At 44.6% G+C, this 17,981-nt stretch overlaps 1 protein-coding gene across 2 annotated transcripts in view; it reads left to right on the plus strand.

Moving 5' to 3' along the window:
* Window positions 1–2,712: 2,712 nt before the first annotated feature.
* The window catches only part of LOC119167322 (uncharacterized), a 60,857-nt gene continuing 45,588 nt past the window's right edge, over window positions 2,713–17,981 (plus strand). For both annotated transcript variants that reach the window (XM_075866683.1, XM_075866684.1), the window contains exons 1-4: window positions 2,713–2,826; window positions 8,008–8,144; window positions 8,213–8,280; window positions 10,317–10,400. In XM_075866683.1, coding sequence (XP_075722798.1) covers window positions 2,722–2,826; window positions 8,008–8,144; window positions 8,213–8,280; window positions 10,317–10,400 — 394 coding nt within the window. In that variant the 5' untranslated portion in view covers window positions 2,713–2,721. The remainder of the gene's footprint in view (window positions 2,827–8,007; window positions 8,145–8,212; window positions 8,281–10,316; window positions 10,401–17,981) is intronic.

The raw sequence follows: 17,981 nt of genomic DNA on the forward strand, positions 1-17,981 counted from the left end.
TCATTATGCTCCTCAGTTATTGAGACCAAGGCCAACGCACTGGATGAAGTGACAATGCATCATGCCCACTAACCAAGCCCTATAATAAAGCGCGATTTCAAGCTCCAGCAAGGCTTAATAATAATTTAGCAGCTGGTGCTATACGTAAGCGACCACCATTGGCCGGGTGGGTGAAAACTTTCATGCAGTTGATATCGGCGTCGAACACATGGCCTGCCTTGTCTACAAGCATTTTATATATCTGAGTCCGAAATGGGGAGAAGGAAGCAGACTTCTAGCAAGTTCTCGTAGTTTTAACGCGGTCGCGTTAGAGAGTTTGTTTCGCAGAAATTCCGGCGTCGGCATCGTTGTTTGTTAGCGAAAAATCATCATCTGTGCATTAACAAAAAATCAAGAACGGTGCAAATAAAATAAATAATGATAAGAAATTCTCGAGGAGAGTGAGGACCGAACCAGGGTTGCTTATGTCCGAGTGGGGATCGAACCCGTGAAGTTTGCGTGGCACGCGGATTTTCTACCACACGGCCACGCCTCCGATTTTTTTTCTTTACACATGGAAGTATAGTGCAAACAAAGGTTGTCAGATATATGTATTCATTGACTGATTGATATGTGGGGTTTAACGTTCTGAAACCACCATATCAATATGAGAGACGCCGTATTCGAGGGCTCCGGAAGTTTCGACCAACTAGGGTTCTTTAACGTGCTCCCAAATCTGAGCACATGGGCCTACATTTTGGCCTCCATCTGAAATGCAGCTGCCGCAGCCGGGATTTGATCCCGCGACCTGTGGGTCAGCAGCGGAGTACCTTAGCCACTAGACCACCGTGGTGGGGCAGATATATGTCTACAATTAAACCGTTTAAAATTATACTCGCACGCACACGTGCGAAAGGCACAATTTCACGCAGTCCGAGAAACCTTGATTTGAACTGTGGGGTTTAACGTCCCAAAACCACGATATGATTATGAGAGACACCGTAGTGGAGGGCTCCGGAAATTTAGACAACCTGGTGCTCTTTGACGTGCACCCAAATCTGATCACACGGGCCTACAGCATTTTCGCCTGCATCGAAAATGCAGTCGCCGTAGTGGAGGGCTCCAGAAATTTCGACCACCTGAGGTTCTTTACCGTGCCCCGAAATTTGAGCACACGGGCCTACAACATTGCCGCCTCCATCATAAATGCAGCCGCCGCAGCCGGGATTCAAACCCGTGACCCGCGGGTCAGCAGCCGAGTACGTTAGCCACTAGATTACCGCGGCGGGTCTATTGTAAGAACGCTAGCAGAGCATGAAAGCAAGTGTAATTATTACTACAGATGCATAACAGCATGACGAAAATTTAACTGTTTGTATATTCAGCCCGAACTTTAATTCGTCCTATTCGCTCCGACAACCTGATTTCATACCTATTTTTGTGGCCGAATTTTTGGCAGTGCTAACCGCTTTACGCAAATTAAACGCGAAAATTTTATCGGCTATTATATTTACACAATCTATGCCTCTTTGTGATGCACTTTCTGTTGGTACTGAATCGCACATAATAAAAGCGTTTCGTGCATTATAGACCCCCCCCTCCCCATTTCATAAACGTTATATTAGTTTGGGTGCCGGGTTTTAAAGGGATGCTTTTAAATGAAAGGACGAATTCTTTAGCGAAATCATCAATAAGTAGGCCAATATGAAAATGTTTCCTGTCATCCGCTTATGTAACAGTTGCCTGATTTTGCAGGCGTACCATTATACAAAGCTCCACAGGTACATCACTGAATAATTCGACAGAATATCAGGACTTATTATATCTATGGTGCCGATCCTCTTGTGACACACGTAAACTAGAAGTCACAATTACGCGGCTACACTGTTGGGTTCTGAAACTAAATTTCTACCAACACAGGTCTGGTCGGGATTTTTCTCCAATGGGCCCTCTCTGTGGCGAGCCAGAAACTAGGGATAATAATTTTTTGACATGTAGGGGATTTAGTACAGCTCGTAGATCCAAGTTAGAATACGTTTTACATGCTATTGAAATGAATTTATCCATGCCCATGATTCTGTCCTTGCGAGCCTCTACTTCTGTGTTTGCCAGTACGAAAGTTAGCGAGGCCATACGGAATTATCTGAACGAAACCAAAAGACTAACAAACAAATCTTATTATTCTTCTGTGACGACATATGCGTAACTTCTCTGTTTTAAAATTAGGTTTTAATCTAGCTTACTATCTATTACTAATACAAAAACTTTATAACAGGTACAGATCAGTGTTCATCCGAATTTCGTTCTAAAGTTTGTAACGTTCTCATTTTTAGGTTCCTTTACTTTAAAATCAAATAATACTTTATAAGACCACTCAATGATTGGCTGATCCCCCACAGTGGGTATGAGCCAATAGTAAGGTCAACAAGAACTACAAGTACTTTTGGGTAACTCAATTCGACAGCCAGCTAAAACGGCTTCAATGTTTCTAAAAGTACTACGGAACGACTGCCTCGACATTTCCCACAGAATTTCTTCTCAAGAATATGTTATCCTGAACAATCGGCAATAACAATGTGAGGACGCTGAGCATTTTTTGAAGGATTCTGTGAACTGTTCTCCGCATTGAGATTTTCCCGGTGTTCGCTTTTTTTGTTTACAAATGGCATATTGTTATCTTCAGAACACCTGCTTAAGTTTTAGCACCAGTGTACGTAGAAAAAGAATGGTTCAGTCAGCAGCATGCGAGGGAAGCAGTTTTGTGCAGCGTTTCTGGTCACTGTCTACATCACAGCATTCGAATGTAAACTCGAAATTTTTGGACTCAAAAAATACAACATGGCAAAGGTAACGCATTTTTCGTCAAAACTTGTGGACTTTAGTTACAGGAGACGTTCATTAAATGCGCGCTTTTTATTGTGTATGCACAAAACAAGACGCACGCAATATAAACTAAGCGAATAAAATGTGAGCATTTCACTCATGTGAAGCGCAGCATTAGTTTCTGCTCCTACATCACACCAAGCAGTTTTGGATGAAACCGTTGCGAATGGTCTTTCTCCGGCGTTTTTGCTAGTTACCTTCATTTTTACTATTCTTGCCATAGGCAGCATCAGCAGCCCATGAGATTCACTCAGAGTCAGACACGTCAACGTTGCCCAAATTTATTGTGTGCCGTACTGCATCGCACAATATTAAACATAGCACATTTCATTCGGAGTTATTAAGCCACGCACGCCCCTGCTGGTTGGGCTCCGTAAACTTGATGCCTTATAATTTATTCAAGATCGCAAAGGCTCCAGTCTTTCTTAGTTAATGGGCACCTGGCTTTATTCTTCACTGACTGAGTATTGTTAGCGTATACAGCAATCGTAGCTGCACCACCTCCAAGGAGCATTTAGCATTCCATGGCACTGACGATGACATGCTGTCAGACTTCCTAGGCAAAAGTTTTATTGGCGTGTACAAAGTCAGGTATAGTTTGTATAATGTCAAGCACTATATTCTAATGACCAGTAATAAAATAAATACACGCCCTGGTTGTTGTTACTTATGGCCTTTTTGCTGTTCATGGTAGCCTCGTGCAGTAATGCGGCCAACGTTGCGAAACACCCATCAACTGAACAATACTGCTGCCCCTTTTTCATCGAGGAGAGGGAAATATAGTATGCGGAAAGGCAGGAAGTTTAACCGAAATTTCGGTTTGCTAGGCCTTCACTGGGCAAGAGGAAAAGGAGACAGCGAAGTAAGGAAGAGAGGATGAGCGAGAGATGGGGAAGCGGAAACGCACACACACTAGAATGTTACAATCGTTCGACGATGTGGGTCGCTCGCAGAAACGTCTAGAACGCCTTTGTCGCCTTTAAGCGTGAAGCTCGACCTTTGCGTCATGCTGTTGCGGTAATGAGAAGTTGATGAAGACTAATTTGGCACCCCTAAGTGTTCTGCTCATACTGTATACCCTCCTGTACACTGTGTGTATATATAACCACAGCTAATAGCTCCAGGCGTGTGTTTTTCTGTTAATGTCAATATCATTAACTGCAGTCTGCTGAAATACAGCCCTACACTCACTATGTGAGTGTGTTGCTGAAGCTTATGGACAGATGACTACAATGCACAGTTCACTATATAACAAAGTACATTCACTCATAGTGTTGGCGAACGGGGCCCGAAATAACCAGACATAGTCATAAGGCCAACGCCTGTCGGAATACCGCCTCCAACCGGTAACTCTGCCTCTAGCTTTCGATCACACGACTCTTATGTTTCCATTCACAAAACACCAAAATTTATGTATGAAGAATAAACGCTGTGGCATTAGCAGTTCTTGTTTAGATAAAGAGCTAACAGGAAGAATGAAGAAGAAAAATAGGAAAAGCGAAAGTAAACTTGGCAACAGAACTGTGCAAATATTTTTGGTCTATCGAAAAAAAAATGGACAAATCATTATCGTTATCTTGATGTGTATGAATACAAGCACTTAAACATTTCACCCATATATATTTTTATGGTGTATATCCTGATATTGAACATTTTAGGCTTATACCTCGTTCGTATATTCAGCACACCCTGATTGAATACCAGACGCCACACGTGCAAAATAAATATAGTAGGACGTTCGAGCTCATGACAAGTAAAACGAAAAAAAAGTTAACTTAGGTCTTCATTGATTTAGCGAAATTGTCTGAGCGTCCTTATTTTGCTCTCTGCAGTTGTCCTTGACTTACGTCCATTTTCACATGTCCTGCCTCTCTCTAGTTCACAATGAACCTAAAGTGTTCGACGATAGTCTCTTTCAGACACCACGCACTTCCCTCAGCGTTATGGCCTTGTTGAAAGCATTCTAAAAACGCTCCTCTCAGAACGTAGTTCAGTTGTCGTTACAGCCATAGTGTCCTCTCTTGTCTCAAATTGCGTTCTCCAAAATCACGTCTTGGTTTTCGGAAACAGCAAAAAGTTGCATGGCCCATATCAGGAGAGTAACGAGCTTGTTGAGCAATAGCAGCTTGGTTTTTTTCCCTCCCCCAAAAAAATGTCTATATATCAAGAACGAATATACAGAATGTACAAGAGCATTCTTGTAAAAGATGCGCCGATTTCTTGTTGACCCCAGCTCCGCTCTTTTGTGCTGCACAGCAACCACAACTCCATTTTTTTGCGCCGCAAAGCATCATGCAAGTGATAGAGGACATCCCTATAGTACTTTTCGCGAGTGTTTGATGCTGCGGAGCGTACTCCAAGTGTACCCCTCTGCGGGAATCAAAGAAATCAGCGAGCGTAACTTTGACGTTTCTGCGCGCTTTGCGGGCCTTTTTTGGTCTTGTTAACGTGAATGCTGCCTTTACAACGACTGCGATTTGGTTTCCTGCTTGTACACGTGTTCCCGAGACTCGTCACTAGTAATCATGAAGGCGGGGTTTCTCTTCGCGGAATCCAGCATATCCTGCAAAACATCAACACGAAGTTGCTTTTAGGCGAACGTGAGCAGCTTCAACCCAAGTTTTCCCACAACTGTAGTCATGACTAAATCTTGTGTTATAATAATATCCGCAGAAAAAGTGCTAATGCCCACCCATTCCGCAGTTACTCTGATATTCTCACGGTGATCTTTCATTCATGACCACCGCGTTCACATCCCCAATAATCTGGTTATCTAGGCATGTTGGTGACCGGCCAGAGTGTGCCTCGCTCTCCGGCGATGTGCGGCTGTCTTTAAAGCAGTCGTACCACTCCTTAATTTGTGTGCCGATCTTACCTTCGTCAAAGAAAGCAGTCTGAAGCTTCTGAATTGTTTCCACCTGGCTGTCACCCACTTTCTGGCAAACCTTTATGCATTGGCGCTGCTCCAGTTGCCCCAATATTTTCCTCGAAATAAACAAAAATGACAAGAGCACTGCTAATATATCTCACTAAAACGACACGTCTTAGCTGCTGACGATAGCATCGGGTGAGCAAAATTCTCACATGCACACGAAGGTTCAAGATCACTTGATGCAAGCGCGCTTCTGTCATATCCGTTAGGTGTTCGGAAGGACAGATGATGAGGTGGCATACTTTGTAAGTTAACATGCTTCGTAAGCAGTTACTACCACAACAGTGGGACGTAGGTTTCATGGTGATACATACTACTGCAAGGCACTCGTTCCCCGTAATAAATTAGTTATATTAGCTAGAACGAGGGTATGAATGGCAAAGGTGATCACTCGCTCCGTGCATTCCTGATGTTGGACAATGACGGCTCAAAAACCTGTGGTATTGTCTTCAGTGTGAACCTCAGTCGCGGCGCTAACTTCAGTGAATGCGGTATCCCAAAGTAACTTATTCATTCGTTTGCCCTGCATGACAGCTCGCGCTAGCCACAGCTCACGAACTGGTGGCAATGTACTCGGCTTCCGTTCTAATAAGCAGATAATTATATCGCAATTAGATTAGTAATATTTGTAAACTCGCTTTCAGAAGAAGCGAACAGTTTACCTTTGTTGCTTGTTTTTTTTTTTGCTTCCCAGCTAAATCTGTATGTTATGGTGTAATGTGGGCCCAGGATCCGGAATAAATCAACCGGAAGTCAGGTGACTCTGTACACACAACACAGACTTTAACACAACCGATAACTCTTACAATTCACACACAACACACTATAGCGTTCCTTATTTACATGCCAAACGTCCTACGCGTCTCGGCACACGAACTGTCCTACTCACCGTTATGACTGTTGCCGCGGCGGCGAGGTCGGTCGTAACCGGTGTTCCTTGTGCAGTCACGCTGCCTTGACCGTGGTGAGGTGGTGGTGGTGGTGATGGTGGTGCTGCAGGCCGGTAGATCACCATGCCACTGCAGTGCAGGTTAATGGCCCATCGCCAACATGAGCCGCAGCCACCTCGTGCCACCACTCGGGTCCCAGGACCTCAGGCCACGAACAGACTATGCTGCCGGTCCCCGTGTCAGCGCCGGCCACAGGGCGGGAAGCCAGCTCACCAGGTCCGCAAGGCTGCCGGACACCTGGTTGAGTGACGCAGCCCGAAGCAGGAAGCCAGCTCACCAGGTCCGCAAGGGTGCCGGACGCCTGGTCAAGCGATGTCGCGACCCGAACCGCCGACCAGCAGCTGCCGTTCCAACTGTGTCACGCTCCAACTGCCCGAGCCGCACGCCCCGCTCGCGCTTCCTTTTCCTCGTCTTCGCCTCCAAGCCGTACCGCAGAGCAGAACTGCCGTTCCCTCTTCGCCCCGTCACGGGCCACACAATCCACATCTTCACACTGTGTTTACTTACAGTTTTTACATGTTTGTGTTACAATGAACACAAGCCTAATATATCTAAACCCTTTCCATGTTTCACAGTCATGCAAGTACGACTATGAGAAAATTACCTTGTGATAATATACATCGGTAATACACAGTAATATTCATCTTCCAGTTCGCGTGGGCCGCGTCCATTAGTGTAAAATATACGCTTGCTTTCATGTCTTGCTAGCTCATACATGACAACTCGTTGCTTCTGCAATTTATTGATTTAACATGCATATCATACAGTGACTATTATAGACCGGATTATAGGCAAAGGGTTATTTTATTCCTTGCGTTCCTATTGTGTGGTTTGATTTAAGAGCATGAATTTGAGGTTAAGAAAGGCTTTCGTAGCATTTCTGTTCTGCCTATAAATACTTAAAGAAAGATACGTAGGAGCTTGTTTATTCGATGGTAGGCAATTAACTCACCATACCGAATATTAGAACAAGGCACCGTGTCCCACACACCCTGCGGGAAAAAAAGTATGGCTATGTTGAATCATTGGCCTCTTCGTACCATATAAACTAAAACAGTTATTCTTGCTTTTTGAGATGTAGACAAAGGTCCGGCGCGTATTTCTTCGAGAATTTCAATTTTGGTTAAAATTTATTGTGCCCTTATTTGCGATTTTGGGAGCCTTAAACTCTATATTTCCTGCCTACTTTTGGTGCCTCAAAGCCAATTTTAGTGCCTATAAATCTGGCCTCAAGTGGCTATATGCAGTGTTATTTTTTTTCAGTTTTTACAGACCAAGCTTCCAATATGGACGTTCTACACAACCAGTGGCGGCAACGCTGAATGTGAGGTGGAAGTCGTACAAACAATTACCCAGAAATCAGCTGCCTTGATGCGATATTTCTACGACGGTTCAAAAAAGTAACACAATGTTCAAGTTTTAGTGGGCATAAAAAAAAGTTTTAAAATGATCTTTTTTTTTACTACAGGGTGGCAAGCCCTCAGCTGGGCACGTTCGATCAACGTCATAAAGACTACATGACCGTTCGAACACCAGGTACATAAATGCACGCAATGGTTTCTTTGAGGTCTTCATAAACAAATAAACTCAGAGACATAGGCGGGTGCACGGGAGGGGGGGGCTGAGAGAGGGTGCAAAGCCACCCTTACACTCATACACTAACATAAGGGGGAGAGTGGCGGTGCAGCAATCTTTCATCCCCCTCCCCCAATGTAGGCGAAACATGCGCACACCTATGCTTAGCGGTATCTCTGATTAGTAATAACAAATCGGGTCTCATAAAATATATTTTTGCTTAGCAGCTAAACAGGAAGTAGGCGATTACTGCCACAATTTATTTTTTGTGATGTTCCTCATTATTTATGCAGCACCATCCATGAGAAAAGATAGTAAAATTTTCATTGTGTAGACATTTTTGAAATATTTCACGGGTGGTGTGAAAGCGAGCACTCACTTTTAAGAATTACGCAGATAAAATCTAACATTACGAGTATTTCTCACTGTCGTTTTTGCGTAAGTCTTCACAAAACTCTGCCGATGTTTCAGCAGTTTACTATACCTTTTTTCCTGTCGGTTCCTGGCGTTTGGTGTCGCAATTGCTTTGACACTGAGATGCCTGCCAAACTCTTGAGCATCTTGCAGTGCTCTGTCCCGCATCTGCTACGCCGCAGGCTTTGCTGATTAAGGAATATAAATTCCTAGGACTTACACGCACGACCCTAGACGACTACCTCTCTCCGAGTGGTTGTGCTTCCCGACGCGACAGGTCCACCGATCTATCCTTCTATTTATGAACAAAACAAACCCGGCCACCCATCTATAAATGCTTTTTTTTATATTTTCATTCATTTTTTTTACTTATACTTGTCTAAGTCTTCGTCATTTTTTTTTACTTCTCTTTATTTTTTCCTCTTTCTTTCTTCTTATCTTTGTTTCCTCTACTTCTTCCCTCCTCCTAAAAAAATTACCAGGCGTTGTGCCCTTCCAGGTGACAGTTTTCAGCTTGCTCTCTCCCTCTTTCTTTTCTTTACTTGTGTATCGGTGTGTGCAAATTAAATAAATAAAGAAAGAAAGAAATTTCATTTTATTTTGAGTAGCAATGTACGTGACACATTGCTGCGCCCTACCTTTTTTGTTTAATGACGAGCTAGCAGTAAATATGGATGGTGGTGCATAGATTGTAGAATATTTGCCTTTTTTGTACTTCTTTGCTTGTATACTCAACACCGGGTAAGGTGCGCGTAATAACATTTTTTTTATCCCGATTAGCGGGCTCCGATTTCCCCCGCGGAAATAAACTACCGGGACGCGCTCGGCTACCGCGTTTCACGTAAGCTTCAATATTCTCTCTACAAGGTCACGAAGGCGGAGTCACTATTGTTGGAGATATTATATTGTGTCGATTGTCAAAAAACTAACAAACAAATAGTGTTGGATTTTTTATATAACCCAGTGCTTAAACTACGAATGAAATTTCAGCGGCTAGAAAAGATATTTTTCAGTTTCATGGTATGCTAGAGGGCCGCGTAATTGTCACTTACATGGCCTTGGCAAACCCAGGGACAACGATCAATAAAACAATTGAATCTTTGATGGTTGCGCATGGTTTCTTTGCAAGTATTTGTCTGCGCTGCATCAAGGGGGCAATGGCTTCAAACTTTTTTTTCTCTCTCGATAGATCTTCGAAATGTACAAGCTAAAGCGCATAGTTTAACAGCCTATGGATAGAAGGTACAAAAAGCACAATTATTCAAATATTTTCTGAGTCTTTGAGTACAAAGCGAAATAATCAAAGATTTCCTATTTTAGTTAGGTAATATCACATCCTGTGTGATAGGTTTCTTTGAGACACGGGAGCTACAAGCTTTAAATTACGTCCTTAAACTTTATTATAGTGTCTTGAGTGACAGCTGGCATGACACTCGTCCCAACATTGCATGTTTTTTTCAAGAAAGAGCTAACGCGGTATTTATAGTAGCACAAATTATGACAGACGCAATCTATACCACCAGGGAAAGCAGGATCTTATTTGAAAGAACAGAATTTTTAACTGAGCTTTTCTGGCACCTTAGGTGGTTATTATTTGCAAGAAAGGATTGTCTACGCCAAGCACGATTACTCCTGTGCAGTTATTGAAGTCACGATGAAGTTATGCGGTGAGTTCCAAAGCAATGCTGCTTTCTGTATTTATTAAAATGTTTGCAGGGCATTGGTTTCTCATGAAGATTTCTCCTGAATTAAGCAGGTTTCAGCAAATAACCAGGGGTTCATTTAATTAGCGAATATATCACTGCTGTGAAGGTTAAAAAATCCCAGCATATCCACGGAGTGAATGATGATGAGTGGGGTGAAGCATCCGTCATTTCATTCACGCTTTCGTCCGTTCGTTCGTTCTTGCTTCCGTCCGTCCATCCGAGCATCCGTTCGTGCATTCATCCGTCCACCCGTACGTCCGTCTGTGCGTCCGTCTCTGCGTTCGCCTGTTTGTCTTCGCCCATCCCTCCGTGCGTTTATCTATGTATACATCCGTCCACCCGTACATCCGTCTGTGAGTCCGTCTCTGCGTTCGTCTATCTGTCTGTTCGTCCATCCGTCTGTGCGTCAGTTCGTCTATCCGTCCATGCGTCCGTCTATGCGTTCGTCCGTCCATTCGTGCGTCAAACAGACAGATGATGCACGGACACAGCCAGTGGATGATTCACGGTTTGCCGATAATACCCTCCGAAGCTTCGCCCCACTCATCATCAGTCATTCCGTGGATATGCTGTGAGGTGATTACTACACACATGCACACATACAGGAGACGACCAACCCACTCCTTAGGGAGCTTCACTCATAATATACCAACAACTTCTATAAGCAGATCACTGTTATAGCTGGGGCACAGCTGCCGCGCACCTTTTCATTTGCTGTTTACTCTTTCCAACCAGAGTCCGAAAGTTTAGTCTGATTGTGTTACTGTGCACATGGTATCATTACTTGAGGGTATCGGAACTTACCTACAAGACGTGGTTCTTGTTGCAGAAAGGAAAGCAGAAAGCAAGTGTGAGGGGGCAGTCAGTCCCCAATGACATGTCCAGTTAGTTACCCTGAGTGGGAGAAAGAGAAAAGCTGTGTGAAAGAATGACAGACAGAGGATGAACAGGAAGTAGGAAATACAGTGAGTAGATGCGTATATGTCGGTGGCGCTCAACAAAAGCCACAGAACGTGCACGTAGGCAACTGGTTTTTTAAATACACAGTAGCGCTCCAATTGCCGTCTGAGCCAACAAGCCAAAGCGCTAGTGCTCAAGCAACTTTTGCATGAAGCACAGCTCACCACCCAATAGTCGTAACACATCAGAATCTTTTTTTCTTTTTCGGAGCAAAGAGCGGGGTAGCCGCATATAAAGAATAACCGAAGTTGCAAACCTAACGCGCTTAAGGAACATGACAATCTACGCATCATGCAATTGTGCAAGCTACGCCGCTGAGTTAACTCTTGATGTCAAACGCTTGCCACAATGGAGCGCCCAACAAGCTCCATGGTGGCCAGTACAAGGTCATTGTAATAATTGCCGGAGCGCATTCACTAGGGCGAACGCCCAACTTCGGCGGCAGTTTCTGCAGCGGCACGATGGCTTCAGCTGTGAAGTCGTTGACCCCCTGTGGTTTGAGAACAGCCACAGTGATTAACGAATTGTGAATTTCATTTAGCCGCTCATTACGCTCATGCAAGACTGTGGTCATGAAAGGCACAATGTGCGGCATGTGAAATTAACACTGATGTAAACCCGAACCAAACTTGTGTCAAACATTAATACACATATAACCAATATTTGTGAAAAGCTTCAGTGCAGCGTCGGACTGAGCTCACTGCTAAACATCGTTAACGACCGGTTAACCTGTGCTTTGGCGGTGATTTCCTTGATAACCGACATCTGACTACCAGCCCAAGCAGCTTTGCAGTTATACATGCTAGAGGTGTATAGTGAAAAAGTCTACAGGTGGCACAGCATGGAATAGCGCCAGCCCACAGCGCACAAAAAGATCGCGCACAATGTCGCGTAGTTTAGCCGAGGCACGAAATGGCATGAGCGAAAAAAGAAAACATGAGCATGACAAGACATCTGCACGTTTCCATGGGCAACAGCAAGGAGCCCCAGTCGTCGTGGAGAAAAATTGGTGGAGAATGTAGAGAACGTGAAAGGTCCAAGGAGCAGGAGAGGAAGTGGCAGGGCCGTGGCGAGAACGATTAGTAGGAGTACCACATCCAGATCAAAAGGTTTTTACGAGCTAGCAGACTGTCTTTGGAAAGCCCGGTGCTTGTCACAATGATACCGTTGTTGTGCGAAGGAACGTTTTTTTTTTTTAAATGCAAGAGTGATGAACTTTCTGGATGCAAATGTTAACATACTTTTTATGGGGGGAATAGTGCAAGCTGTTTGCGAGCCTTCTACAAAAATTTGGCAGATGCCACGTATTATTGTATTCCATATTATGCGAATCGTGTGGAGCGACAACGTATACATGCGTTGAATAGTATCCTTGCTTTATATAACCTGTTGAATACGGTTGCACTTTGGCACTAACAGCAACAGGGTACTACCAACATGGGAAGCGGTAAGCTGACAAAACGTGCTTCTGCTTGCTACCATGGTATCCCTATAAAATACTATGTACACCATCCTCAGTCTAAGACGCTTAGATACAATTGACTTTAACCTCTCGTGACACCTGTAACACAGTGGCACACGGGTAATGTTCCTGTAAATAGAGGGTCAGCCCTGCAACCGTAATTCCCGTTTCACATACATTACGCCTGTATAGGGCCTTTTTGAAAAGCAGTTTCGAGACCTGGCGTTTCTTTGTGATAGAATACTTCCATGGCGTATGCGATGAAATTTTCACGTTATTAATGTCATGACCAGTCAAACAAGTGTGTCAGACCCTCTTATCCTCCCATACCAGTTTTGTTCTGCTCCTAGTTAAGGAGATGATCACCAAAGTACCAAGACGTAAGCGGCTAGAAAGACTGGGGGATACGTAGGTAGAAATGCTTGATTGATATGTGGGGTTTCACGTCCCAAAACCACTATACACAGTAAATATTTTACACCCAAAAAGGTTTAAAAAGGGTGCTTTTACGAGAAAGCACCCATTGCAACACTCTTCAACATTCATAAATGGTCGATTGAAAAAAAAGCACCCATTTGTTTGGGTGCTTGCCTCGATAGCACCCTAAAATAGGCTCTAAGGGCGCTTTTGTGCCTGAGAAGGATGTAGGTGACGATTCATCAGATGGAATATGCAGCATAAGAACACTTAATTATAATATTGGGGATTTTACGTCTCAAGAACCTCAATATGATTATGAGGGTCGTCGTAGTGGAAAGCTCTAGAGATTTTGATCATTTGGTGTTCTTTAAAGGGCACTGATATCGCACAGTGCACAGGCTTCTACCTTTCCACCTCCATCTGAATTCGACTGCCACGGCCGGCATCGAACCCGCGACCTTCGGATTGGCGGCCGAGCAGCGTAGCTACTGCACAAATATGCGGACCTTGCGTTAAATGACGGCCTAGACTTAGAATGTGTGAAGGTGCTCTCCGAATACAGCAGAATGCCAGCTGAAGCAAATCGCGTTTCATCTATAAGGCAATTCACTGCAATCCACGTTACGAAAGCTCACCTTAGCGTTGGTTATAAGCTACATGTTTGCTGTGGATTATATACAGCAACATAATGTTCGCCCGAGTTGGGTGTGTGTGCGTGAGCCTGCGCATGTGCGCCTGTGAATGCGCCTGTGAATAAGTATGCGTGTGTATCAGCCCGTGCACCCTCGAATTTCGTGTGTGTGTGCGGGGGGGGGGGGGGGGGCACTGCTTCTTAGTGTTTAAAGTCCCACACCTGTTCAGACTGGGAGTCTATATGGGAGGTGGCTTAAGAAATGGCGGTGGTCAACGCACTGTACACGGACTATTCAGTAAATGGAAAACAGCTGCACATTTTCCTACCTCATCATTGCTTACGAACTTGCTGTGGTAGCTGATTAGGTCCGCTGAGCCGCTCCTACGCTCGAAAACGTGGGTTATGACAAATTCACATGGAAAGCTGTCCCTGCACTTATGCACAAGCATCGTTTATATTAACAACGTTTAACAAGAACGTGCCCTGCCTTTGCTACAGGTGCTTAGCTAGCTCATTGGGCAACCATATGGAATTATGTGCTGATCATGTGGTCAGCAAAAAGTTTATTATAACAACCTCGGCACGTTTCGTGTTGTGTAACAAGCCTTCTAAACATCCGCGACTGTGGATTAATTTGTTCCAGCTTCGACTACGCATTCAGTGTTTGCAGCACCATACGCGGAATTGCCAGACACACACAATGCGAAAAAAATTCCTCTGGAAAAAGGTGTAGCGATGCTCTCCCGCTAATGCCACCGAGGACGAAATAATTATTGTTTCTGGCCATTCCATGGTGCACTTTATTTTCCGCAAGTTTTGCTTCACTATTTTGCGCCCACTGCAATAGCACTCTGTCAAAATACTCAAAGAACCCGAGGCTGGTAAATAACCTGCCTCGCTGTGCGACTGGCTGGAAGGAGAGTTGCCATTTACAAGGAGTCATTCCGCGTCGAACGGCCGTCCACCGTATGCGCCATAGTGTTTGCCTTTCGGCGCCGTCTTGGCGGGTTTCCCGCTCCTACCCCCCCCCCCCCGCTCACCCCAGCCAGCGTTGCCTCCCCCCTACCGGCGGTGTAGATAAGCGAATAGTTGCGTCACCGAACACCTGCGTCGACAGCCGCGACGCCGCCGCCAGTGCCTCCTCCTGCTCTCTCTCAACGTTGCTCTCTCCGTCTCTCTGTCTCATCGTCTTTCAAATGCATTGCGTTGGTCTGGGGTCTTGGTCGCTGTGTGAGTTCGAGCGAACAGGCGCATCTTCAATGGTGGTCACGCATGACACCGTGTTCGAAGTGACGCTCGGATTAAGGAATGTTCATGGAGTGGCAGACGCGGACAACGTGGGCCTGTTAACGGTGAGTGTACTGTTTTCGTAGGTAGTAATCATACAGCAATCAAAAAAAAAATCCGCGTGTTGATGGAACTGCATTAGGAGGCCTGGGGTGCGGCCTCACCGGCAAACACCGCCGAGAACGCACTCCCTCACCAGAGAAGGATTGGCCACCCTGGTGCAGTATCTGGCCACTACCTCCCACATGCTTACGTCAAATAACTCACGGCCCTCAGTCCCCAGCAGCTGCGAAGCAACTGACCACGGTGGCGGTCAGATCTGCAACGCAGCAGAGGGTGCTAAGAATCTCTGGATCCGGACAGGCCGCCATTGGAACCTGAACTTGGCAACGTTTAACGCTAGAACCTTATCTAGTGAGGGAAGTCTAGCTGTACTATTCGAGGAGCTAGAGGGTGTTAAATGGGATATAATAGGGCTCAGTGAGGTTAGGAGGACAGATGAGGCCTATACGGTGCTACAGAATGGGCACGTCCTTTGCTACAGGGGCTTGGCAAACAGAAGAGAACTGGAAGTGGGGTTCCTAATTCACAGAAACATAGCTGGCAACATAGAGGAATACTATAGCATTAATGAAAGGGTGGCAGGTATCGTAATTAAACTGAATAAAAGATACAAAATGAAGGTAGTACAGGCTTACGCGCCTACATCCAGCCATGATGACGCTTCAGTTGAAAGCTTCTATGAAGACGTGGAATCGGCAATGAGTAAGGTAAAAACACAGTATACTATGGTGATGGACGACTTTAATGCAAAGGTAGGGAAGAAGCAGGCTGGAGACCAGGCAGTAGGAGATTATGGCATCGGTACTAGAAACGCCAGAGGAGAGCTACTAGTAGAATTCGCAGAACGCAATAATTTACGGATTTTGAATACCTTCTACCGAAAACGAGAAAACCGCAAGTGGACATGGAGGAGCCCTAATGGCGAAAATAAGAACGAAATAGACTTTATAATGAGTGCACACCCTGGAATCGTTAAGGATGTGGAAGTGATTGGCAACGTGCGATGCAGTGACCATAGAATGGTACGGTCTCGAATTCGCCTAGACTTGAAGAAGGAACGACAGAAACTGATACGCAAGAAGCCAATCAATCAGCTAGCACTGAGAGGGAAAGTACAGGAATTCAGAGTGTCGCTGCAGAACAGGTATTCGGCTCTTAGTGAGGAAACCAACCTTAGCGTAGATACAATGAATGATAATCTGACGAGTATCATTACGGAGTGTGCAGTGGAAGTTGGAGGCCGGGTAGTTAGACAGGACACTGGCGAGCTTTCCCAAGAAACGAAGAACCTAATTAAGAAGCGTCAAATCATGAAAGTGTCAAGTACAACAGACAAAATAGAACTGGCAGAGCTTTCGAAGTTGATTAATAGACGTAAGGTATGCGATGTAAGAAGGTATAACATGGAGAGAATTGAACACGCTCTGAAAAACGGAGGAAGTGTCAAAGCATTGAAGAGGAAACTTGGGATAGGCAAAAGTCGGATGTATGCACTAAGGGACAAAGAAGGCAAAATAACTACCAATATGGATAGGATAGTTAAAATAGCGGAGGAGTTTTACAGAGATCTGTACAGTAGCCGAGACAACCACGACCTTAATACTATAAGAACTAGCAGTAACCCAGATTACACCCCACCAGTAATGATAGAAGAAGTCAGAAAAGCTTTGGAGAGCATGCAAAGGGGCAAAGCTGCTGGTGAGGATCAGGTAACATCAGATTTGCTGAAAGATTGAGGACAGATTGTGTTAGAAAAACTAGCCACCCTATTTACGAGGTGTCTCCTGACGGGAAGAGTACCAGAGTCTTGGAAGAACGCTAACATCATCCTAATACATAAGAAAGGAGATGACAAGGACTTGAAGAATTACAGGCCGATCAGCTTGCTCTCTGTAGTATACAAGCTATTTACAAAAGTAATTGCTAACAGAGTAAAGAAAACATTAGAATTCAATCAACCAAAGGAACAAGCAGGATTTCGAACAGGCTACTCAACAATTGACCAAATTCATACTATCAATCAGGTAATAGAGAAATGCTCAGAGTATAACCAACCACTATACATAGCCTTCATAGATTACGAGAAGGCGTTTGATTCAGTAGAAATATCAGCCGTCATGCAAACACTGCGGAATCAAGGCGTAGATGAAGTATATATAAACATTCTGGAAGAAATCTACAGGGGATCGACTGCTACCATAGTGCTTCATAAAGAAAGCAACAGAATACCAATGAAGAAGGGTGTAAGGCAGGGGGACACAATTTCCCCAATGCTATTTACCGCGTGCTTACACGAGGTTTTCAGAAGCCTAGAATGGGAGCAGTTAGGGATAAGAGTCAATGGAGAATACCTTAGTAACCTGCGCTTCGCCGATGACATTGCATTGCTGAGTAACTCGGGGGACGAATTGCAACTCATGATTACGGAGTTAGACAAGGAGAGCAGAAAGGTGGGTCTTAAAATTAATCTGCAGAAAACGAAAGTAATGTACAACAACCTCGGCAAGGAGCAGCGCTTCGAGATAGGTAATAGTGCACTTGAAGTTGTAAAAGACTATGTCTACTTAGGGCAGGTAATAACCGCAGAGCCAAACCACGAGATTGAAGTAACTAGAAGAATAAGAATGGGGTGGAGCACATTCGGCAAGCACTCTCAAATTATGACAGGTAGATTGCCACTATCCCTCAAGAGGAAGGTATATAACAGCTGTATCTT

Source organism: Rhipicephalus microplus, chromosome 6, assembly GCF_043290135.1.
Source record: "Rhipicephalus microplus isolate Deutch F79 chromosome 6, USDA_Rmic, whole genome shotgun sequence".
NCBI classification, from domain to species: domain Eukaryota; kingdom Metazoa; phylum Arthropoda; class Arachnida; order Ixodida; family Ixodidae; genus Rhipicephalus; species Rhipicephalus microplus.